The sequence below is a fragment of the Crinia signifera genome, chromosome 9 (genome assembly GCF_055691185.1).
Source record: "Crinia signifera chromosome 9, ASM5569118v1, whole genome shotgun sequence".
Taxonomy (NCBI): Eukaryota; Metazoa; Chordata; class Amphibia; order Anura; family Myobatrachidae; genus Crinia; species Crinia signifera.
In genome coordinates, this window is record NC_139225.1 from 71,007,217 (window position 1) to 71,033,727 (window position 26,511).

General features: G+C 45.7%; 1 protein-coding gene across 3 annotated transcripts; it reads right to left on the reverse strand.

Annotated features, from left to right (window-relative positions):
- Positions 1–150: 150 nt before the first annotated feature.
- On the reverse strand, positions 151–26,101 carry C9HXorf65 (chromosome 9 CXorf65 homolog). Of its 3 annotated transcripts, none has more exons than XM_083160548.1 (6): positions 25,952–26,078; positions 25,779–25,881; positions 10,100–10,234; positions 5,535–5,603; positions 4,923–5,050; positions 154–397 (listed from the first exon to the last, which is right to left on the reverse strand). In XM_083160548.1, exons 1-6 carry the CDS (start codon positions 25,955–25,957, stop codon positions 290–292), a joined length of 549 nt encoding a protein of 182 aa, XP_083016674.1. In that variant the 5' UTR covers positions 25,958–26,078; the 3' UTR covers positions 154–289. The 3 variants fall into 3 exon arrangements, with proteins under 3 accessions (XP_083016675.1, XP_083016674.1, XP_083016673.1); XM_083160547.1 differs by having other exon boundaries at positions 156–397; positions 25,779–25,865; positions 25,952–26,092; XM_083160549.1 differs by lacking the exon at positions 10,100–10,234 and having other exon boundaries at positions 151–397; positions 25,779–25,865; positions 25,952–26,101.
- Positions 26,102–26,511: the final 410 nt, after the last annotated feature.

Below are 26,511 nucleotides of genomic sequence, written 5' to 3' on the forward strand. Positions count from 1 at the left end.
TGTAATAAATATACACACACACACACACACACACACACACACACACACACACATAAACTCCTATACAATACTAAAGTGAAGCGGCAGCTTGGAGTGACGCCACTATTCATAAGGAGCAATGCACCACATTTTTATAAGGACAAGTTAAGTCAAGACTTGTCTTTAATTACATGTTCTTATTTTTTAAATTGTCTTCAGCACTTCGACAATCCGATCCCAGTATACTCCATGTGAGATTCATGATGCGTGTTTGCAATGATCTTAATTCACACTTAGGTAGTGTGAAGAATCAATGGTATCGGTTCTTTCGAGTGTTTGGAGCTTTATTCCGTGTGCTCCGTATGTTTCCTTGTTTGCTTCTTGTTTCTTCCTCAGATGACTTTTCTGATCCATGACTCTGCAGAAACACACAGTATAGTCATGGAGGTCTTAATTGTGCACATGATAGAACTGTGTATTGGTGATTTCACTAAGAAGCTTTAAATGCCACAATTACATTTCCATTACATTTTCCTAATATACATGTAGTGGGATACATATGGATGACCAGAGGTGGGGATGCCAGCAATCAGAATACTGATGGAGGGAAACCTGACACATGTCAGGTAAGTATACTTACTTTCCCCCTTGCCCCCCCTAACCCTCTCTTCCCTCGCCTGACCCTAAAACTCCCCACTAGTCCCAAATCCTAACCTTCATACCCACCAACCCACAGCCGAATTCTAACCCCACCTTAAAGTGCATTTCACTCCCTCCCCACAGCCTAACCCTAACCTCCTTCCCCCCTGCAACCTAATCCCAAATCCCCTCAAGTTCCTAAACTTAGTAAATTGATAGATGTTGGTTTTGGTTGAGTTGGTCCTAAGTAAGGTTGTCATAGGTTAGTGTTTCCGAACCGTGGTCTCAAGGCACTTTAGTATTCCTGGTTTTGAGGATAGCCATGATATCCACAGATAATATTTCATAGTTGCCCACTATCCCGCAAGTTACAAGAGACTCACTTTTTTTTGGGCAGTCTCCTGCACACACAAAAGAGAGGCCGGTTCTCCTGCATCCCACTGGCTAAGTTTTACATGGAATTGGATTGGTGTATCAGGTGAGGTGAGGCTTCATGACAAGGGGGACATGTGATGTGCTTTGTAACCAGCTGCTCTATGATACCCACTTGGGCTCCACCTGGACAGAATGAATCGTGCTTAGATATGTATCAGTGACTTGGTGAACCACTCATTACAGAACTGCACTGTTGCTGTGGAGGCCTTTCCTCTATTGCTCAAATGCTCATTAGAACCATGTCTTTTAGGCCCCTTACTCCGTGTGGACCCAAAAATTGCAGCATAAGGGGCAAGGTCTAGTAACTGTCAACCCCGCCCCCATAGTAGCAAGTTGTCTCCTTTAGGGGCTTCTTCCTGGAGAGGTAGCTTAAAAGGTCGGCAAGCATGCATTAAGTCAAAATAACAGGCATTGGTTAAGTCACCTTTGCTTAAGCATAGCTATTGCTAAAATCAAGACCTTGAGACAACCTATACCATAAAGTATGCAAAAGAAACTACTGTAACTGTCAACATATAAAAACACAATAACTCAATATGGATCCTCATATAGAAAAAAAATGCAAAATTTGAAACCTTGTAATTACTAAATGCCATACTTCAAATAAAATATAGTAAACTTTCAAAGCAAGGTCTTCAATTGGGACTTGCATTCTTGCAAGGTCTTCAATTTAAATAGCTGCAAGCAAGAGAATCTGATTATATTTACTCTGTTTTACCCATAAGGATTGTGGCAATTGCCAGTGAAAGGATTGACTAATAAAGACTTTAAAAACAATGGGGCAGATGCAATAAGCTTTAACAAGCGATATATCCAACGGTGGTAATGAGAGATAAACATCCAGCCAATCACCTGCTAACTGCCATGTTACAGCCTGTGTTTGAAAAGAGTCAGTAAGGAGCTGATTGGCTGGACGTTTATCTCTCCTTATCACCCTTGCATTTATCTCTTGTTAAGGCTTAATACATCTGCCCCAATGATCTCAACATTAAAGATAGGTACACACTAGGCAATATGTTGTCAACATATTGGGCACATCATTTAGTGCATGGGACTTCAACCTGTGGCCCTCCAGATGTTGTGAAACTACATGTTCCAACATGCATTGCCGCATTTTTTCCTATAAGAGCATACCAAAACTGTCAGGGCATGCTGGGACATGTAGTTCCACAACATCTGGAGGGCCATAGGTCGAAGACCAGTAATCTAGTGTGTACCCAATACTGCTCATTCCTGCTGGCCATCCTGTCAGGCTCGCTGCACATCTGATGGGATGATCCCGGCAACGACCAAATACAAAGAAATGCGGCAATTAATGATATATTCTGCATTATATCGATCCATCACATCATTAAGCGTGTATCCAGGTTTAGAGATCCAATACTAATTAAATTCTTATAGTCTTCTCCCCTTTGTATCTAGATTGTTGCTTCTGATCTAAATGAGTAAAGTGGTTGGCCACTGAAACACAATATTATATTCTACTGAAAATACTTTTAATACCCCTCTATACCAAGTCAACTCTAATTGAACCAGGCAAAATGAAAGTGATAGTCACTAGGGATCCATGGCAGCATAATATCTAATTGATGACATCAATGTTTTTGATTATCGATGGTCATCTATTTTCTTTGATTGACTGGCTCATGGGCTAATAACTTGGGGGCAGGGCTTTATGGGTGCAGGGGGGCAAACTCTCACCGCACCCTCGGGAGAAAAACTATTCTATATCGGTCTTAAACCATCAATGATTTTTAATCATTGATGGTCATTGGCCATCCCTAATAGTCACTCTGGCCTTTTGGATAGGTCTAGACCTATAACAGTTATTTCCGGCATCTATAATACTAAAACATATTTCTCCTTATTATGCTATATTTCTCCAATTTTATGCCAGCAATGTTTTGTTATGCTTTGCAGTGAGGCTATTCACTAAGAGCTCTCCTGGAGCCAGAGTTGGTGTTTGCTCAGGGTTAAAGGTGACTTTGTCTATGGATCAGTGCGCCTCAACTAGGCTTATGGAATATTGCACAAATAGGGATGATGTCAATAGACTTGGCCAGAGTACAGAGTCCCAGGAATGTGAAGGCAGAGGCATAATAAAGAAAATACTTAACTAGCTCATAGCCTTCACAAGAAAGGGGAGGGAGATTCAATATAAAATACTATAAAATGTTGAATAGCATATGCTTACCACAGTACTACGAAAGACCATTGTCACATTTTAAAGTGTAGGCATGGCCATAGACAGTGTGGTCAGGCTTAGGTAATCGGGAGGGGTGGTCCTAATGGAATGGTGCATGACTACGCCTCCATCACAAAAATATAAATAAAAATAGTATTTATTGTGTACTACAGGAACAGTTCAGGACGAGCGTGTGACCCGCCACACAGACATAGGAGGTCGCTGCCACTTCTTGGTGCAGCAGCCTTCTTGTGGTCACTGCAGCCTAGACAGGCTGACATAAGGGGTGGGAGGGGCAGGACCAGTGACAGGAGGGTCAAAGGGGACAGCCATTCTAGGCAGCAAGGTTAAAAGGGGCCCCGAAACACAAATATTAAGGCAGGCAATGGGTTCCAGCCGTGCAATACACTAGTGAGCTCTCTGATTGGAGGTGCTCATAACACAGAGGCATAAGGAAGATTGCTCCGGTGGAGTTCAAGCTCCAGGAGCTGAAGAGGAGAGAGGGCAAGGCAGTGGCCCCCTCTCCTACCTCCTCCGCTGTGCCGGTAAATAGGCAGAAAATTCTGGTGGCATCTCTGCAAATTCTGGCACAATTTCTGTCTGCACTGCTGCCTTGGAGGAGACAGACACAGACACTGTTTTATTTCACAAGGGATGTTGCTATGGGCAACCAATCAGATACTATCTATTATCTTCTAGAGGGCGCTAGATAAATAAGAAATAGATTCTGATTGGTTGCCCATAGCAACATCCAATGTGAAACAGAACTCCCATATTAGTGTCTGTCAGAGAATCACAGTTTGCCCAACGCTACTCAGAGGTGCAAATTCCAGGAGCGCTAGTGTGCAAGTCCCCTTGGAAAATAGGGCCTTATTCTGGTTCACTCTCAGAGGCAAATTCCTTCTCAAATGGACAAAACCATGTGCACTGCAGGTGGGGCAGATGTAACATGTGCATAGTGAATTAGATTTGGGTGAGTTATTTTGTTTCTGTGCAGGGAAAATACTGGCTGCTTTATTTCTACACTGCAATATCGATCTCACTTTGAAGAAAAACCCCACCCAAATCTAATTCTATCTGCACATGTTATATCTGCCCCACCTGCAGTGCACATGGTTGTGTCCATTTGAGAAAGAATTTGCCTCTGAGAGTGAACCAGAATAAGGTCCATAGAGCAAGTAAACCCCCTTAACCCGGAAATAAGCATGTAACCCTCACTGGTTGCGTGCATGCAACTTCCCCCTGGCAACAAGCATGTAACTCTCCCCTGGCAGCGATCAGGTAATATTCCCCCTAAAAATGACCATGTATTTCCCCAGCAAAACACTATATAACCACCCCCCCCCCCCCCCCCCCCCTCGGCAAAGAGCATGTAAACCAGGCATAATGGGCATTATGGTTTGTGTGACATATTATGTATGGGGCATTTTGGTGTGAGGCATAATGTGATGTGTTGCATAATGTGTAGGGGACATTACTAGAAGAAGGAAAAATGACTAAGTTGGAGGGGTTTGTTGGAATATACCCATGGTCAGGGCACCATGTCAACTAGCTACACCTATGCCATCACATGCTCCTCAGACAGGTGGAGATCAGCAACCTAATGGGAGTGACACACTGTGGCTGTGACTGCTCTGCCCTACATCAGGTTTGTACCCGCTCATCCCCTCTTACTGGCACTTACTGTCCGCAGCGGCAGAGTAGAATACAGCTGCGTACGCAAATCAAGAGCTGTTAACTGTTTGGATTCTGAATCCTTGAGAAGTTTGAGGCGACTCTTCTCGAGGAACTGACACTGAGCACTCAGAATATCTGTGTAAAAGAGTGCGGAAGTAAATTACTATTGATGACCACTCAGTGTATAGCTGAGACTGATAAAACGAGTATGGGTCATAGGGCCAACACTATGAAGGTCGACATACATTAGGTCGGCCACTAAAGGTCAACAGAGCTTAGGTCAACATATGAAATAGGTTGACAGGGTCCAAAGATTGACACAAGCATTAGGTCGACAGCGAAAAGGTCGACATGCGCTTTTCACATGTTTTTTGTCTCAAATTTCAATGTAAGTCAGCATGGGAACACTATCAGTGTACCGCGTCCCCTCGCAAGTACCACCTGCTTTGGAAAAAATATGTGAAAAACTTATATCATCATTTTGACCGTTGACCTCATTGTCGACCTTGGCCTATTTCATGTGTTGACCTAAGTCCTGTCGACCTTTAGTGGTCATAAAGTATGTTGACCTTCATAGTGTCGACCTAGCGACCGTATTCTGCTAAAACAGAGCTAGTACCTGTGATCTCAGAATCCGGACTGGACAGCAGGAGTGTAATCTCTCTGTAACAATGTTCATATTTGGAACCTGAAACAAAAGAATTATGTTTGGAGGCATGATTACCTATAGCAGGGTTTCCTACCCTCCCGGAATGGCCAGGAGGCTCACGAAAATAGTGTCCCCTCCCGGCCCCCCGGAACAGCTGGCAACCCTCCCGGATAGACACCCCCCCCCCCCCCCCACCGCATCTCCCCTGCAGCATTGTTAATTTGCTGCGATTCGTGGCTATTCCGGGGCCGGGCTAAATATGCAAATTGTGTCATTTATGACGTCTGCATCAGGTCCCCGCCCCCGAAGTGCTGCCAACAGAGAGGAGACTAAAAGTAGGCAACTCTGACCTATAGGGATTGCAGGGTGGAAGAGACACTAAATTGTTGGGTGTTTTTTTTTTTTTTTAAATATCATGGCTAAACTACATACAATGGCATGATTTCAGGATTTCCAGTGTCAGTGCTGTGAGGCAGTAATGCTAACCATTACACCAACTAGAGAAGCCAATCCTGGGGCATTTTTTCAATCCCAGAATTCGGGATTGAAAAATGCCCAACTTTTGTTGATAATGTCTTAATATTCCCTGTATTTCTGTATGGGAATTGATACAAACAGGGAAAAATAGAAATTAAAATCACAAACAACGAACAAACACATACACATACAATGTGCTCAAAGAAATAAATGAGTGTGTTAAAATGACACGAATGTCCATCTGAAGATGTCTTATCAAGTATAGCTATTAATGTTGAATGCAGGGTTGCCTACCTGACCCTCTCCTTCAGGGAGAAAATGCTCTGTTCCTGGGTTCCCTGGTAATGTAGGATTGCCATCACCTGTGGTTAGCTAGGTAATTGACAAGAAAGATAAGTTGTCACCACAGGTGCTGCCAATCATTACCAGGCAAGCCCAGGAACAGAGCATGTTCTCCCTCATGGAGAGGGTCAGGTAGGCAGCCCTAGTTATAAACCATAGAGAAATGTGATCATATGATGTTCATATGGCCATATAGTGTAATTGAGTTAATTATTCAACTTTATAAATAGCATATTATATGCCAGTGTGAGATGCTCTTAAATTGGGTTTATATTATAGTGTTAATAAACCCACTACTCAATTCCTATGTACACAATCCCAGAACAGAATTCTCAGATTTAGGCTATGATATCTGACTATATTATATTGTGGACCTCCACACTTCAGTGTTGTGGGTTATATTTCACATATATCCTGACCTCTGAGCTGTGTGGATGTCAATGTCGTGGCGTCTTGAGAAAGGCCCTCTAGTGGCCGAAACGTAAGCAACTCTGGTAATGGATTACCAATAAAGAAGCTGTCATTACGTGAAATCCTGGTGAGTGCCCTTATTGGGATCTCTCTCTCTCTCTCTCTCTCTCTCTCTCTCTCTCTCTCCCCTCCCCCCCCCCCCCCCCCCCTCAAGGCCAACCTGAGTGTCTCAGGTGACTCATATTCATATCCAGCAGCCAATTACTCAATTACATTATATGGCCAGAAGATGGCACCAAAGATCTATCCTATGTAAATAATCAGACCCCACACAATTCACTCAGGCATACATACCTGAGTTAATAATTGAATCCCTATACGAACATCATATGATCAAATTTCAATATGATTTATAATACTATCCAAATTTAAAGGATTAATTATCTCTGCATAAGTGGAGAGTGTATTCACTCAGAGTGGACTGTGTATATAAAAATTACTTCAGTTATAAATAAGACCATCAGGACCATTTACTGTGTCGACATTATTAGCTTCAGGTCATTTCAACAGACTTAGGACCTTATTCAGGTCGGTTTGCAGATAGCCTGCGTTCACACGTGGACCGATGTTTTGTGTGTGCGCATGCACATTTCTGCGCATGTGCATATGCAGGTGTGTGCACCCATGGCAAATATTCTGTTCGCCAGGTGCATGCACCCAGCGGGCGGGGGGTGGAGAGGGATGTGGGATGCTGGGCAGCCCCATTACCATATGGGAATGCCTAGCATTTCATGGGCGTTCCCATGAGAACGCTGGGCATTCCTATGCTAATGAGGCCGTGACGCGGGTAGGGGGGTGGGCAGCTGACATCACCGGATGTCAGATGCCCGCCCATTTCCTTCCCAGCATGCACGCATATGAAAAGTTGCTCAGAGCAACCTTACATATGCGGGCACCTTCCACATCTTTCGAAGGTCGGTGAGCATCGAAAGATGAGGTATGGTGATGGGGCTGGCTACCAAGGAAGGTGATGGGGCTGGCTACTGAGGAAGGTGATGGGGCTGGCTACTGAGGAAGGTGATGGGGCTGGCTACTGAGGAAGGTGATGGGGCTGGCTACTGAGGAAGGTGATGGGGCTGGCTACCGAGGAAGGTGATGGGGCTGGCTACCGAGGAAGGTGATGGGGCTGGCTACCGAGGAAGGTGATGGGGCTGGCTACCGAGGAAGGTGATGGGGCTGGCTACCGAGGAAGGTGATGGGGCTGGCTACCGAGGAAGGTGATGGGGCTGGCTACCGAGGAAGGTGATGGGGCTGGCTACTGAGGAAGGTGATGGGGCTGGGAACTGAGGAATGTCATGGTGCTGGGGACAGAGGAAGGGGAAGAGGTGCTGAAAGCTCAGGGCAGAGAAATCTGGGACCAAGGCACTCATTGGTCTGGACTTTCTGGAGCAACTAGAGGCTGGTCTGTGAATAGCTGTGTGGCTATCTGCGACAGCCCAGCAGGGGATGTCAGTCTTCTGTAGTAAGCTGGTGGAATCCATTTTTCTATTAATTTTTGTCTGGCTGAGGGGGCAATGAATCAATGATCTGGTTTTTTTTTTTGCTTTGGGAACAATCATCTCATCTACATGTCTATGACAATGTATATGGGGCGGTGGTGCTTGCTTCTAGTGCCATGGCTCTATGCCAGTGTTGCCGACTTTCAAATGCTCCTCTCCGGGAGAAGCCCGGAGAGGAGACTTTCATTAACCGTTCGGGGGGCGGGGCTTGACTGTGACATCATTAAGCCCAGCCCCCATTACGGGAAATAGTCGAAATCACTGATCTCCATGAAGGGGGTGGGGCTAAAATGACACTAGTGTGTCGTTTTAGCTCCGCCTCCTCCTCTGAGACCCGCGGATTGGGGGGCTCAGTGGGGGTCCCCCTGATTCCGGGAGGGTTGCCCACCCTTCCGGGGGGCCGGGTGGGGGACACGATTTTTGGGAGACTCCCGGTAATTCCGGGAGGGTCGGCAACCCTGCTCTATGCTACGCCTCTGGTTGCAGTTCCATTGCTTGAGCTTTTTATGCCATTATGATGACAACTGGCATGGGTTATTCGGTACACAGCAAGTAGGTCGCCATGCATTTAGGTCCACATGCAGGAAGGTCGACACGACTGTATGTCGACATGGGTTAAGTCGACAGGGTTATTAGGTTGACACGGGGAAGGTCGACAGTCAAAAGTTCGAGGGGTTTTTTAAAAATTTTGTCCCGAATGTCGACGCAGTCGACATGGACACTAAAACGTAGCACCGCGTCCCTTTGCTGCTTCGGGTACGGTGCCGAGCGACACTATTTTATTCTCCCACCATGTCCTAGTGGATGGTAGGGCAGACTAGATGGGCCAAGTGGTTCTTATCTGCCATCAAATTCTGAAATACTGCCTGTCGTCACATGTCGGCTGCAAAAAAAGTGAAACCCCTTGTCAACCTTTTGACTGTCGACCTTCCCCATGTTGACCTAATGCTTGTGTCAACCTAATGACCCTGTCAACCTAACCCATATCAACCTACAGTCATTTCGACCTTAATGCATGTTGAGCTAATAGTTATCGACCTACTTGCTGGTGACCCAATGTCCAGATCTGGATGACAACACACACCCCTTGAACCTAATAGGAGTGACCACATGAGTCTGTCCCATAGTCACATGTCTGGTCTGCACTGTTACACGGCCACTGTGACTTAAGCTCCGTCCGTTAGACTGCACTGGCTTCACTTTGACAGTAACTTCATATTGAAAGTTCCTACCTGCCAGTCACCTGTAGTACAGGCAGTTGCATTGCGAGGTGTTCCCTCCCTCCAGGACTGCCAGTCCAGGCTGCAATAAGCAGAGAGATGGCTTCCAATAGAAAGCCACTCCCTGCCTTACTGTGCAGCCCTAGCCAGCTTCTATGGGAAGTCAATGCAGCCCAAAAGAAGCCAGGCTATTTTGCATATGCACAGTACTGTCACTGGTACTGTGCATGGGCTGCACCTATCAACTGCATTGTACATGCCCCGGGACTCTGTCGGGGACCCTGGACAGCGGAGACCAAAGGAAAGCCCCCTCTCCTACGCCCAGGTAGGAGCCACAGCTGATAATAAGTATACAGTATCAAGCTCCTTAGGGAAGTTGAACCGCTGGCTTAATATGGAGTCAGTTGAATAGCTCTGGCATAAAAATTAGACAGCAGTTACACGAGAAACGAATTACAGAGATTGAGTACACAGTTGGGATTCACATTGAGAGAAATTAGAGGAATGGCTGAGAGACATACTGTACCTGGCTTCCCCTTCTCTATTTTGCATACGTAATAAGTCTCATGTGGGCTGACATATTTATCTGCTCTCTCAGCAACATTTTTGACCAAGCAGAAGAATTTTAATGAACCTTGAATATCACACAGGTCTATTGTATCTGTAAGGACAAACAACATGATGTCCACCACCCTTGCATTGTTTCATCACAACTACTAAACATTTATGAGTATGACTAGTAAATATACATTTATGTTTATAGCTCTTTGTGGAAAGAGCTGGACAGTGTCGTAACTGGAAATTTAGCTCACAGTGCCATAACAAATTCTGGATCCCCCCCTCCATCCCATTTTTTTTTGCAAAACAGCATGCAGTGAGGAAGGGGGGGTGGCGTGCATGGTGGAAGGGGGAGCGGCGGCCACTGAAGAAGGGTGGCGGGCATGCTGCTGCAGCTCACACAGGACTCCTGCCTCAGGCTCTGTGAGAGCACCGTGACCCTGCGGCCCGGTGACAAGTTCCCCCCGCTATGGCTGCAGAGCCCTAGTTACGCCACTGGAGCAGGGTATATTATTATACTTTTGTGAGGCACTTTAGATGGGAGAAGAACAAACACTGACAGTTTTACAAGGTAAAATGGTCTTTATTCCCTCACAGCTGCATGTAGTGGGCGACCTGATGGTATTTTTACAGTTACCACTGGCCCAGTGTGGTTCATCTCGCTTGGTCCAGGTGGCCTAACGCTATCACCTGGCCACTTGCTGGCATCAGGAGCACTGACCACTAGGGCGGAGTGAACAAACTGAAATTAAGAAATTCAAAATCGGCTAGTGTGGGAAAGTTGTGACTTGACTTGAATAAGAAACGTGCAAAAGCATTTTGATCTGAGTCAACATCTTCTGTTCTGGCAAGAGGCCTGAAGTTTCACTTTTTTGGTGAAAATGACGAAAACTATGAAGATGCTCCGATCTAGTTATAATTATGTCAGGATGTCTTAGAGTGGTTCATTAATATACTTTAGCATAGTAAAAGAGAGTACGAGATTGTCCTAGTGCAAAGTGACTGACTTTGGTTGGAGAAAAAATCCCTAATAATTGACCCATTTTCATGGTCACAATTGTGAATATTGTGTGTTTTCTCCTGAACGTGTTTATAATAGAAGAAGCACAAATACTCTAAATGGAATTTCAGTGACACTGTGTGAAATATAACACTGCATAATGGCCCTTAATCAGACCTGATCCCAGTACAAATTTGTTCTCAAATTGGGCAAAACAAATGCTGCATTGCAGGTGGGGCAGATGTAACGTGCTGAGAGAGTTAAATTTGGGTGGGGTGTGTTGAAACTGAAATCTAAATTGCAGTGTAAAAATAATGCAGCAGGTATTTACCCTGCACAGAAACAAAATAACTCAACACAAATCTAAAGGTGGCCATACATCTACAGATCGATTGTCAGATCTGGCTGGTTGGAACAAATACCTGGTAATATCTGAATGACAGTTTTTGGCAGTTTTCCATCCATTACCAGTATTCATCCATTACCAGTATTTTGTTCCAAACAGACAGATCGGACAATAAATCTGTAGATGTATGGCCGCATTAACTCCCTCTGCACATGTTACATCTGCCCCACCTGCAGCTGCATTACAGCATATAATTATGCCAAAGATAAGCCAATATATTAACAGTTAAATACATTAAAGTGCATTATGCTGTAATAAGTATTGCTGATCAATCCTTCCTAGCAGGACCGTCTTTTTGTATGGGCTTAATGGGCACTTGCCCAGGGGCCCTAGGCGTATAAGGGCTCTATGTTGATCGCTGCGGATCCCCTTTTTCCAGGGATACCAGAATTTTGAAAATCGGCCCTGGGGAACTGCAGATATCCAACTTCAAAGCAGCAGTCCACATCCGACCTGTTAATTACAATTTCCAGTCATATTTCTCAGGTTCTCTCTGACACTAGCGGCTTATCTCTATCATGCCCAGAACCAGAGATATCAGCCTTCAAGCAGCCGGTCCCTGCTCCAACTCCAAACGTCTGGTGTAGTTTTATATTTTTGTCAATGGATTGCTCTGGCTCCTGATCTCTGATACCCAAGTTCCCAGCACCTCCTGAAAGTTGGGACTCTAGGTTTTTATCCTAGGCTAAGAAATCTATTTCCAGATAATGGCGATATCTGCAGTCAAACAAGCTGCTCTTCCACCAGAAAGCAAGGATTATACTCACGATAATACCTTTTCTTCGGAATACTTCATGGCAGCCATTACATTGGGTTCATCCCTCTCTCCTCTCCAATTAGACAGGTAGTTTTTTCCCCCAGGATCCAGCCCCTCCTCTTCCTTCTCTATATAATCTGACACCTCCCCATTGACCATAGTCTTTGACTGTCTCCGTCCTGATCCTAGGGAAAAAACACAAATAGGGAGGGCCAAAAAATTTTTTGGGCTGCCATGAAGTATTCCGAAGAAAAGGTATTATCGTGAGTATAATCCTTGCTTTCTCCTTCATACTTCATGGCAGCCATTACATTGGGATGTACCAAAGCAGTAGGGTGGGCTTATATTATACCTCAAGCCAAAACTCGTTTAAGAATCTCGCATACGAAATTAGAACTTGAGACATCCAACGCATAATGCCTGGAGAAGGTATGTAAAGAAGACCAAGTGGCTGCTTGACAAATCTCCTTGTCTGAAACTTAGGCCTCTCTCGCCCATGAAACCGCCATTGCCCTTGTTGAGTGAGCCTTAATGCTTTCCGGTACCACACGATCCACTTTCTTGTAGGTAAATGCAATTACTTCTCTCAGCCACCTTGAAATTGATTGCTTCGATGGAGCTAATCCTTTCTTCGCCCCCTGGGGAATCGCGAACAATGCTTCTGACTTCCTGAACCCAGCCGTTCTGTGCAGATATATCTTGATAGCCCTCAAGACATCTAACGTATGTAATTTTTCCTCTTTTTTTTTTTTTTTTTTCAGAGGATTTTGGAAAAAACAAGGCAAAATAATCTCTTGACTCAAATTAAATGAGGAAAACCACCTTGGGTAGGAAGGATGGTCTGGTCCCCAGTACCACCCGATCCGGAAAAATTTCCAAATACTCTCTTTGCTGACGTTATCGCTACCAAAAATAACATTTTCCACGTCAGGAATTTCAAATTAACTCTGTCCAATGGCTCAAACGGAGCCTCCATAAGTCCATTTAGAACTAAATTAAGATCCCACTGGGGGGCTATTGACCTAACCCTAGGCCGCATCCTCTTAATAGCTTGTCAAAATCTTCTTATCAAACTATGCTCTGCAAGTTTCTTGTCTAGTAGCACACTCAACGCAGAGATCTGAACCTTGAGTGTAGCAACCGAAAGCCCTTTATTAAGACCATCACAGAGAAACTGTAAAACTTGGGGTATACTTGCTTTAGGGAAATCGAATTTGCCTTCCGACCAGCTCGCAAATACTCGCCATACTCTGTAGTAAACCTTTGATGATACCTTCTTCCTTGCTTGGAGAAATACTTCGATTACTTCTGAAGATAAATTTTTTGCTTCTCAACTGTTGCCTCTCACTTTCCAGGCCGCTAAATTCAACTTGTGAGGCTCTTGACAATTGACTGGGCCCTACCTGAGCAAATCCTGTGTCACTGGAAGGAATACTGGATCTGCAATCGCCATTCTTTCCAACATGGGGAACCAAGCCCTCCTTGGCCAGTAGGGTAATACGACTATGACTTGGACCCCCTCCGTTCTGATCTTCCACAATGTCCTGTGAATGAGGGAAAATTGGAGGAAAACGTACCCCAGGCGGAATTCCCATCTCTGAGACAGGGCGTCCACTCCACTTGACTCCCAAGTCGGGTACCGAGAGTAAAACTGTGGAAGCTTCTTGTGGACTGCTGAAGCCATGAGATCCACCTCTGGCTGGCCGAACTGCTCCACTATCTTTTGGAAAACGGATTCCTTCAGTTCCCACTCGCCTGGGACTATACTTGTGCGGCTTAGATAATCCGCAAGCTGATTGCTTTCCCCTGGCATATGCAACGCTGACACTGACTGCAGATTTTCTTCGGCCCAACACATGATGCTTTGCACTTCTCCCAACAGCACATGACTCCGTGTACCTCCTTGTCTATTGACGTAAGAGACGGTTGTAGCGTTGTCCGAAAAAATACGTAGGTGTGCACCCTTAATATCTTCGTTGAAGAACCTCATCGCCTTCCATACGGCTCTTAATTCTTTGTGATTGGAGCTGACTCGCGGGGAGACCACCGACCTTGACATGTTTTGCCCAGACCGTGAGCACCCCAACCCACGGCACTGGCGTCTGTGGTAATCACCTTGTATTGGGGACTTGCTAGTGAAGACTTTCTTGGCTTTAGTTGATCGGCTTCCCACCATACCAGTGAATTTTTTTTTATTTTTTTTTTACTGAATCTGAAATTCTTATTCTTCTTTCCAGAGGTACTTGCCTTCTTGTATAATCTAGAAGGAACCACTGTAGAGGCCTCATCCTCCATCTCGCCCATGAGACTATGTCCACCGTAGAGGCCATCATACCCAAAAGGCTCATTGTTGACCTTAGCGGTATGCGATTTTCTTCGTATATCCTAGAAATCAATTGTTGGATTTTCTCGCACCTCTTTTCGGAAAGGGACATCGGAAACCAAACGGTGTCTATTAGTACTCCTAAAAACTGAAGATTTTGCGTTGGTTTTAAACAGCTTTTCTCTCAGTTTACTAGCCACCCGTGTTCTTGAAGAAACTGAATGGTGAATCTCTTGCTACCATCACCTCTTCCTCTGATTGTGCCACAATCAAAAAGATCGTCGAGATATGCCCATATCATGATCTTCTTTTTTCTCAGCACTTCTATCAATACCACTAACACCTTGGTAAAGACTCGAGGCGATGAGGTGAGGCCGAAGGGCAGACAAGTGAATTGGTAATGACCGTGACCCACGCAGAATCTTAGATATTTTCTGTCGTCTGGGAAAATGGGAATATGGAAATAGGCGTCTCTTAAGTCGATGGAGACCATATAGTCGTTCTTTCTTATACCCATCAGAATAGACCTTGTGGTCTCCATATGAAATTTTCTCTTTTTTATGCGCCAATTTAACCTTCTTAAATCTAATATAGTTCTGTAACCTCCAGAACTTTTGCTGACAATGAACAGACGGGAATAAAAACCGGACCCTTTCTCTCCGTCTGGCACCTTCACCACTGCTCCCGAGGTGATGAGCCCTTTTAAACTTAATGTTAGAGCTTCCCTTTCTAACTTCGAAACTGGGAGCTCTGAAACACAAAACTTTGCTACTCTTGGTTTTGACATGAATTCTAGATGATAGCCAGTCTTGACCACCTCCAGAACCCATCTGTCTCGAACGGTCCGTTCCCAGATGTGAGCAAATGCCAATAGCCTCCCTGCTACCGGAACCTGCTCCACCACGGGACCACCGTCACCGTTTCTGCACGGCTCCAGAATTTTCACCCTTTTTTTTTTTTTTTTTTTTTTTTATTGGCGAAAAAACGCCCTGGATGTCCCTAGAGCGTATCTGTCTCTGACCGATCTACCTGGTCCGTATGACCTGGCTTGTCTATAGGCTTGTCCTGAAGAAAATGAGGAAAAACGCCCTCTTCTGTCTTGTGGTAATCTTACCGATTTACCGCCTGACATCCTTTGAATCATCTGATCCAAGCGACTGCCGAAAAGAAAGGCACCTTCATAAGGCAGCGTTGCCAGTTTGTATTTTTGAATGGGAATCTGCCGCCCATGATTTAAGCCATAAGGCCCCACGAGCCACAACCCCTGAGGATAGAGACTTTGCCGCAAAGTCTAACTATCTAAAGAGGCTTCACACATATAGTCCACCGCAAGCTGTATCTGGGTTAGACTCATGCTGATTTGATCACGGGAGACTTTCTTGCAGATCTTTTTGCAAGGCCGAACACCAGATCCTGAGTGCCCGGGAGAGTGAGGCATGGCTACTCCCGACTTTAGCGAGACCGAGGAGGAAAATGCAACCTCTTAAATGTCTTAAGTGATGCCCCATCCTGAAGGGGAATAGTAGTACGGGTAGTCACTTCTGACACCGCTGTATCAACTTTAGGAATGTTACACCATTTAACAAATTCCTTGTCTTAAATAGGAAACATTTTCTGTATTCTCTTTATTGAGCCTACTCTTTATCCACACTGAGCCATTCCTTAGTTAAAAAGTCTTTCACAACTTTATACACCGGGAAGGACCTTCCCTTTTTTGATCTGTGTTCAAATAAAGAATCAATTCAGACTTCACAGGTTGCTTATAATTGACGTTCTATAAAGGTTCTTAGAACTGTCTCCACTAACTATACGTTAAACAGGCGTTCATCCTCCAGCACTTCGCCTGACTCTGCTGACGATCCGTCAGACATATCCTTATCCATATAATCATGCATAGATTCATAACCATCATCTCTATCCAGACTAATCTGTGTACTGGACCTCTTATTCCCAGTATATTCATCCTAGAAACAAAATTCTTATAACTATGCTGATATATTCATTCCCCAACAAAGGTTTTATCACAGCCTGGACAGACTTTAGTACTCTTCGTTTTAGCAACCTTTCTTTTTTTTTTTTTTTTTTTTGGGTACTGGAGGCACACTATAAAGAAAAGAAAGTATACTAACTATCTGACTAACAAAATAAATACAACTGTCCTCAAAAAGAGGACTTACCTGGGCAGCGGTGTAACCGTTTTTGGAGAGGCACCCTCCATGCTCAAATTCACCTGCAAGCCCGACCAACAGGTAAACAATCCAGCGCCTGTAACACCGATCAGGCGCTTTAGCTGGCTGCTGCACGAGCAGTCACGGCGTCTCCTCCCCCCTGCCGGAAGCCTCGCGTCTCCTATTGACGGACGCGTACTTCCGGTATTTGGAACGCACGCGACCGTGACCCGCACGCCGCGTGCATCCGCCAGAAGTGATGCCAACGTACTCACCGCGAGCAGAGCACCGGAGCCGCCGGGGAGCATGTTTGCCGGAATGGCGCCGAGGACCACAGGTAACAATACCTAGTCCAACAACACTACTCACCCTGCCGAGGGGGGGGGGGGGGGGGAGAATCGCCGTATGGCTGAGAACCAGCCGCAGGCTCAAAGTCCTTGCCACCGGCCCCGGACACACATATAGGCTTAAGGCACCGCCAGCCTGACCACCCAGGCCCCCGGCAGCATCACCAGCCTACCGGGCGTTTTTTTGGAAAATAAAGAAATAAAACTAACTAACTACCTGTCACAGACAGAAGGAGACAGGAAAAAGACTATGGTCAATGGGGAGGTGTCAGATTATATAGAGAAGGAAGAGGAGGGGCTGGATCCTGGGGGAAAAAACTACCTGTCTAATTGGAGAGGAGAGAGGGATGAACCCAATGTAATGGCTGCCATGAAGTATGAAGGAGAAAATGACGAATATTAAGCCCACTCCATTATCCAACCGTCCCCTGTGTACAAAACACCCCCTACCTCCCTGGAAGTCATTTACAAGGGACCCTTCATACAGCTCAGTGCCCCCTTCCACACGTTAGTGTTCACCCTCCCACCACCTGTGCAGTAAAGGAGTAATTAGCAGAAGTTACTGCTCCAGGTCCTACATGTTGAATGGAAGATAGAGCACCCCCTGCCACCCGTGGGACATCAAAGCTGCTGCTGATACCACCCCCCACCCCTAGGAGGGGAGAATGGGTAAGGGCCCCAGTGCATTGCTTTGCCCAGGTGCCCACACTGCTGTTAAGACGGCCCTGCTGCCTAGAAATGAACACAGTGATTGGCATATATGTACTGCTGGACACCACTCATAGAATGATTAACCTGTTATTTTTTGAATCAATGTTCTTGTTTTTTTCCCCCTAAACATTAGATGTATTTGTTTATTTATGTATTTACAGTTTCTTATATAGTGCAGCAGATTCCGTTGCGCTTTACAATAGTAGACAGTGATAAAACAAACTGGGTAATGACAGACAGACTTGGGGGTTAGAGGGCCCTGCTGCAAGCTTACCATTTATTACATCATAATACACTTCAACGTATTTAACAGTTAATATATTGGCTTATCTTTGGCATAATTATATGCTGTAATGCAGCCCATTCATGTTCCCAGCATAGGGGATGCAACACTGTTTTTCTGTCAATAAACAGAAGTGATATGTAAAATGATACATTAGACAGTTTACACTTACTTGTAATACTTTTTGTAACAGTTACTGTTTTTCAATAACAGACTGCAACAGTTATTTCTTATTTATATACACAGGATTGTCTATCTTTGTATATGCACTGCAAAGAGAGCAGCATAAATCCAATTTCATGTATTTCACTGTGTGAAATATAACACTTCATAATGGCCCTTAATCAGACCTGATTGCAGTACAAATTTTTTCTCAAAATGGGCAAAAAAATGCTGGACTGCAGGTGGGGCAGATGTAACATGTGCAGAGAGATTTAAGGTGGCCATACATCTACAGATTTATTGTCCGATCTGTCTGGTTGGAACAAAATCCCGGTAAAAGATGAGAGCAAATGACAGTTGACCATTTGCTTTGAAATGCTGAAAAACTGTCATTCAGATATTACCAGCTGTTTGTTCCAACCGGCCCAATCTGACAATCGATCTGTAGATGTATGGCCACCTTTAGATTTGTGTGAGTTATTTTGTTTCTGTGCAAGGTAAATACCTGCTGCATTATTTTTACACGGTAATTTAGATTTCAGTTTTAACACACCCCACCCAAATTTAACTCTCTCAGCACGTTACCCCACCTGCAATGCAGCATTTGTTTTGCCCATTTTTAGAACAAATTTGTACTGGGATCAGGTCTGATTAAGGGCTATTATGCAGTGTTATATTTCACACAGTGTCACCGAAATTCCATTTAGAGTATTTGTGCTTCTTCTATTATAAACACGTTCAGGAGAAAACACACAATATTCACAATTGTGACCATGAAAATGGGTAAATTATTAGGGATTTTTTCTCCAACCAAAGTCAGTCACTTTGCACTAGGACAATCTCGTACTCTCTTTTACTAAGCTAAAGTATATTAATGAACCACTCTAAGACATCCTGACATAATTTTAACTAGATCGGAGCCTTTTCATAGTTTTCGTCATTTTCACCAAAAAAGTGAAACTTCAGGCCTCTTGCCAGAACAGAAGATGTTGACCCAGATCAAAATGCTTTTGCACATTTCTTATTCAAGTCAAGTCACAACTTTTCGACACTAGCCGATTTTGAATTTCTCAATTTCAGTTTTTTCACTCCGCCCTACTGACCACTCTCTTTAACCCGGCTTAATAGGGAAGTGTTTCTCTGCAGTGTGCAGGATGGAACCCACCTGAATTCTAGACTAGGTTTCTCTGCCAAGCACCTTCCCCCTAAACTTCTGACCACTTGATGAAGCTTCCAGTATCTCAGAAAAATTTAACATTTACCTCCTTTGTGCCTAACTTCACCAATGGAGTTTGGAGACATACCCATGTCAGCCTTACCCCACCCAGCTTCTCCCTATGGGCCTTATTCAGATCTGAGCTCAGTACAAATTTGTTTGGAAAATGAGCAAAACCATGTGCACTGCAGGTGGGGCAGATGTAGCCTGTGCAAAGAGCAGTGGCGTAAGTTTATAACAGAGGCCCGGAGGCGAAAGTGTGATGTTGCCCCCCCCCCCCCCCCCCCCCACACACACACACACACACACACACACACATGAAAAACCCAGTATTTCTTGAGACTATTGGTTATCCATCCTAATATGCAGACACACCCACATAGGCACACGTCACACACATACACACATGGACACACACAGCCACACAGGGACACACATATATACACACAGCCACATACACACATAAAGCCACATGTAACACTACCACACACACACACATGTATACACATAGAGTAGCTACATATGCACATACACCCACAATTATACACTGCAACTTACACACAAACACATGTATACACAGCTACATATGCACATATACCCACATGTACACACACAGCAACACACACACATGTATGCACATACAGTAGCTACATATGCACATACACCCACAGTTATACACACACAAACACATATATACACACAGCTACATATGCACATACACCCACATGTATACACACAGCAACATACACATATGTATACACACAACTACATATGCACACACCTCTGTAAACACAGCCACATATGCACAATCAGCCCATACATGCACACAAAGCAACACATGTATAGAAACACAGCTCTATATAGATACACACACAAAACACAAATAGTTTAACACACACTACAACTGCCCCCTCTCACCTATAAAAGAGGCATCCATCTATATCATGAGGCATAAACAAGAAGATCATAGGAGGTGGAGAGCTGGACGGGCTGCAGGGCTGTCAGGAGGAGACAGGGGCTCTGCGTGTGACAGGAAGTCCCGTCTCCTCCTCTCACTGAGCTCCTGGAGCAGCGCTGCTGATCACTGCAGCGCTGCTCTCATCAAGTATTCTTGCTGGCACGCAGGGGCTGGAGTTTACCAGAGGCAATGGATGTCAGGCCGGTTGTCCCCTTCAAACGTGACGCCCGGCGGCAAATGACTCCATTGCCTCCGGGACTTCCGCCACTGGCAAAGAGAGTTAAATTTGGGTGGGATGTGCTGAAACTGAAATCTAAATTGCAGTGTAAAAAAAATGCAGCCAGTATTTACCCTGCACAGAAACAAAATAACTCACACAAATCTAACTCTCTCTATACATGTTACATTTGCCCCACCTGCAGTGCACATGGTTTTGCCCATTTTCCAATCAAATTTGTACTGAGCTCAGATCTGAATAAGGCCCTATATATTGTCCCATTCAGTCTAAAGAGAGCATCTGCATTCACATGCATTTTACCTGGCCTATGTTGACCCAAAAAGTGATCAGGTTGCAATGCTAGAAATCACAAGGTGTCTCTTGCATTGGTGTTTTTATTTGAAAAACGCATGTTGACCTTATTCATATCGACCTTCTGTCAATGTCGATGTAGGGTATGTCGACCATTCTTAGGTGCCAACCTAGTGACTGTCGACCATTAGTGGTCGACCTAGTGATTGTTCATTGTTTATTGGTCGTGAGAGGAGAGCCGCGGCTGCGGGAGGAGGAGGGAGGTGAGCCATGCCACCCTGACATGCCGGGTAAACTGTACCCGCTCCTCCTGCTCTCTGCATCATTGCAGGCAATACAGCTCCTCCTCGAGCCTGTCCCACACAAGTTCCCCGGCCGCCCTCCGCTCCCAGCGCAGTAGGTTAACACTGGAGCGTCCAGGCTCTGCTCCAGGCCATGCTTCTGCCCCAGCCATGTGTGACAGGGGATCAGTCTGTCAGTGTGTGACAGACTAATCCGCTGTCCTATCACATCTGTCTCAGTGACAGGGGGGTGTGCTTTGATGTGGGCTGAAGGCACGTCCCTGTCACTGATGCAGATGTGAAGGTGCCGCTTCCCTGTTGCTGATTAATGGGCTTTTCAGCCTCTTTTGTGCCCACAACTTATACCCGCCCCCTGCTGCTGACAGTTTTTAACTGTCAGCTGAAGGTACAGCTCCCACTGACTCCCAGCCTTCCCACAGCATTTCACACCATAAATTATATTTAAAAAAAAAATACAAATAAGACATTTATAACACAGTATATGTGTTATAAATATCATCTTTGTATTTCTTTTCATGATTTATGGCAGGTGAGGCTCTGCCTCTCCTGCCTCCCCTGACTGCACGTCCCTGGTTTTAAGGGCATTAATAAAGGTTGGCGTAATGTGTATTGCGCATTATGTTTATAAGGACATTAATAATGTACTGTATGTCATGTGTAAGGGGCATTGCTGTGTGGCATTATGTGTATAAGGTGCTCTACTGTATGGTTTAACATATAGAATGGGCACTACTGTGTGGTCTAAAAGAGCAATTCAGTGTGATGTAATGTGAATAATGGGCACTACTGTGAGAAGTAAATTATATAAGGTTAAGTGGTACTACTAAGTGATGTAACATGAATAAGGGACACTATCACATGATATAATGTGAATAAAGTTGCACTAATGGGTACTTCTTTACTTTCACGGCGCCAGCATGGCGCCGCGCGTACTTCCGGGTTACGCTCGCCACTAATTAAGTTAAATAAACGGAGTTAACGCCATGCCAACATGGATAGTTCATACCTTCACTATCCATGTTGGCATGGAGTTGATTTTAATTAGAATGGCGAGCGTAGCGAGCCACCGAGCCCGCAGCGTGGGCGAGCGAAGCGAGCCCCGCAAGGGGACTCTGACGCGCGGCGCCATGCTGGCGCCGTGAAAGTAAAGAAGTACCCACTAATGTGTGTCATAATTTGAATTGGGGATACTATTGTGTGGCCATTCCCCTTCCCAGTGAGAACACACCCCTTTTTTGGATGCGTGCCAAATGTGCGCACTGTTTCTATTTAAAATACAGAGGGTAGGAGCACCAAAATGTTAACTGCTGTGATGAGTGATGATGGTGCTGGGAAAGCGGTGCAGGGTCAGAGGCGGAACTAGTGGCAGTGCTAGGGGGCACCTGCCAAAATCTTGCCTAGGGCATCATATTGGCTAGGGCCGGCTCTGGTCCCAAGAGTGTGGGATAGGAGCCCCTAGATTGCTCGTACTGCACCACTGATTGATCAGAATCACATGGAATCAGATGGAAAATGATGAAAAATCGTATGTGATATATATCGCAGGAAGTTTGACTGATGTTTTCAGTCCCTCTAGCCCCCTAATCCAACCCATCAGATATATCTTATGGTACAATTGTATACCATAAGATATATCTCATGTGATTTATCTTGGCTTGATCAATCGCATGAGATATATATATCACTCCCGGTTCAAGTAGGGTTACCATCTGTCCGGGATTACTCCGGACAGTCCAGTAATTCAGACCGGCATCCAGAGTCCGGACGGGTGGCATTCCGGGCTATACAATGTCCGGGAATACTGCGCTGCCCTGGAAACAGGGAGCTGAAGAGGCCAGGAGAGGAGGAGCTGCAGCTGCCGGAAGACAGACAGCGGAAGCGGCCGGGAGACTAAGCGAGCGCTGCAGCAGCTGGGAGATGGAGAGCTGCAGTGTTAGCCAGCGCCGGGAGATTAGAGGCTGTAGCAGCAGCAGCCAGGAACAGGAGGCAGCAGCAATGGCAGCCAGCGCTGGGACACACACCGCAGGGGCCCGGCGCAAGTGAATGGGAGGCCCAACGATGACGCTAGTAAGACCTGCCTCCTCTTTCCAACCTCTCTTCTCCCCCTCCAACACACACCCCAATTTCCTCTCGCCCCCGGTCACCTCAGCCTCTGGTGCCCCTTCACCTCACCCTGTCACTTCGCCACCCCATCATTCCCTCTCACCACCTGTCACCGCAGCCTGTTGCCCCCTCACCTCACCTTGTCACCTTGCCCCCTAATCATCCCCTCGCACCCCCTGTCACCTCAGCCTGTTGCCCCCTCAACTCACTCTGTCACCTCGCCACCCCATCCTCCCCTCTCACTCCTTGTCACCTCAGCCTGTTGCCCCCTCACCTCCCCATCATCCCCTCTCACCCCCTGTCACCTCAGCCTGTTGCCCCCTCACCTGACACTGGGCCTTATTTTGGTTCATTCTTTCTAACAAAATCCTTCTTAGATGGGCAAAACCATGTGCACTGCAGGTGGGGCAGATGTAACATGTGCAGAGAGAATTAGATTTGGGTGGGGTTTTACTTCAAAGTGAGATCTATATTGCAGTGTAAAAATAAAGCAGTCAGTATTTTCCCTGCACAGAAACAAAATTACTCACCCAAATCTAATTCTCTCTGCACATGTTAAATCTGCCCCCCCTGCAGTGCACATGGTTTTGTCCATCTAAGAAGGATTTTGTCAGAAAGAATGAACCAAAATAAGGCCCACTGTCACCTCGCCACCACATCATCCCCTCTCACCCCCTGTCACCTCAGTCTGTTGCCCCCTCACCTCATCCTGTCACCTTGCCACCCCATTATCCCCTCTCACCCCCTGTCACCTCAGCCCCTGTTGCCCCCTCACCTCACCCTATCACCTTGCCACCCCATCATTCCCTCTCACCTTATGTCAACTCAGCCTAGGGTTCCCAGGAGTCCGGTGGTAATTCAGACCGAGCAAGAATTCCCTAGCAATTAACATGTAGGTAAGTGCCACTTATGTGGCATAACACGTAATATGCATTGTGTGGTATAATATGTAAATGGCATCACGGTGTATGACATAACGTGTAATGGTCATCACGGTGTGTGTGTGTGACGTAACGTGTAAGGGGCATCATGGTGTGTAATGTAACTTGTAATGGGCATCACTGTGTATGTGTGCAAAATGTGTAATGGGCATTACGGAATGTGATGTAATATATAATAGGTATTATGGTGTGTGGCATAATGTGAAATTGCCATTATGGCTTGTGGTATAACATGTAATGGGTTTGTGACATAATAGGCATTACAGTGGAAATATTTGGTGCGCACCTTCCCTGGTTATAGTTTGTCTGGCATTACACTTTCATCCTGGCTCCTAGATTTAAAAAAAAAATTGTCGAGCCCTGGCATAACGTGTAATGGGCATCACGGTGTGTGGCGCAATGGTCATTGCGGTGTGGCTTATCGTGTAATGGGCATCACGGTGTGCAAAATCAATGGAAGTAACGCAGGGACGTGCAGTCAGGGGAGGCAGGGGAGGCAGAGACTCCCCTGTCATAATGATGAAAATAATAAAAAAAAGATATATTTATATATCTTTTATTATTTTCATAATTTCTACCTCTCCCGATGCCTCCCACCCTCTTACATTGCTGCATGTGAGGGTGGGAGGCAGCGGGAGAGGTGCCTCCCGCTGTTAACATTAAAACTCTGGGCAGCGGGGGGTGGGTAGGGGAGGGCAGGAGGCAGGGTGCAGCAATGGGCTGTAAAAGCCCATTGAAAATGAATGGTGAAGCGGCACTTATACTGATGCCGCAATGACAGGGGCACCAGTATGAATGTGATTGGGCCAACGGCTCCAGTGCTGGATCCGCTGTCCTATCACACACATGGTGAAGATGCAGCAGCGCGGCCAGCGGGTAGTCGGGCGCTGCTGGGAGAAAGCCACAGCCGAGGAGAGGACAAGTGAGTCTGCCCAGGGGGGGGGGGGGGGGGGGGAGGAGAGAGGCCCGTGCCCACTCGCGGCAGTGCGGTGGGGTGGAAGAGGCTGCCGCATGTACCCGCTGCTGCCTGTGCCCGCTCGCGGCAGTGGGGGGGGGGGGGGGGGGGAGAGAGAGGCTGCAGCATGTACCCGCTGCTGCCTGTTCCTGCTCGCGGCAGTGCAGTGGGGGGTGTGTGGGTGTGCGGGGAGGTGAGTGCCTCCCCAGGCAATGTCCTCACCGCACATCACTGGAGTAAAGGTTAAAAAACATGATAAGGCAGGTCATGGGGCAGTGCTGGGGTGCGTCAAGGGGTGGGGCTGGGGGTTGGGGCGGGTCAAGGGGCGGGACATTGTCCGGGAATCTCTCAACAAAAGGGTGGTAACCCTAGGTTCAAGGGAAATCACATCTGATTTAAGGGTCAGACAGGTTTAGTTTACTTTTTTCTACAGTAAATGATGATGATGATGATAATGAATCATATTATATTAACCCTACTGATTACCTGTAACTGGTAACTGCAGCTTCTTACGGATGTGATCTAACAGTTGAATCACATTACAGTTGATATTAACCAGGAACTGCTGATTATCTGTAAGGAAAGAGCACTGTACATATCATAACATGACTGGGGTGCTTAATATACAGAGACCCCAGGAAACAACAGAAATCATTTACCTCCATGCACAATGCAGATGAACATTTCCTGATGCTGCCACTAAAGATATACAGTAATGTGTCTAGATTCTGTCATGTCACCAGTACTTTGGCCATGGTGCCCCATCCATTGTGACATAGTTTGACAGACCATTGTGACCTCACACCATTAACATAAGCATCTCCATTGACAGTGGGTCACTGTACAAAATACCTACATGTTACTAATATTGTCCAATATGCTATAATTGTACATGATAATGGAGTAACTGTACATATTTTTGTTAATGATTTTTTTTTTTTTTACATTCTACTGTTTGATACATACAGAAATGTCCTATACGCACAGAATGTCCTCAAATTATTCCAGTATTTGTAATAATATTTCTCTACCAACACTGCAGAGGGAATCGGCAATAGCAGTGCCTAACCACAAGCACAGGAGACCGGCTATGGAGGTGGACGGCTGCAGAGGAGCTGAATATACGAAAAACAGCAGACAATAAGGAACAGTTCGTTTTCCCTTTTAACACTGAATACACGCCACAGAGGCACACTTGGGAATCCTGCACTGTATTTTA

Coding starts and splice junctions, on each gene's coding strand:
- C9HXorf65 (XM_083160547.1), bottom strand. CDS start 25,976: ATGTTCATCTGCATTGTGCATGGAG. Junction 25,866..25,951: donor CATCTGCATTGTGCATGGAG/GTAAATGATTTC, acceptor CTTTCCTTACAG/ATAATCAGCAGTTCCTGGTT. Junction 5,604..10,099: donor AATAGAGAAGGGGAAGCCAG/GTACAGTATGTC, acceptor CTTTTGTTTCAG/GTTCCAAATATGAACATTGT.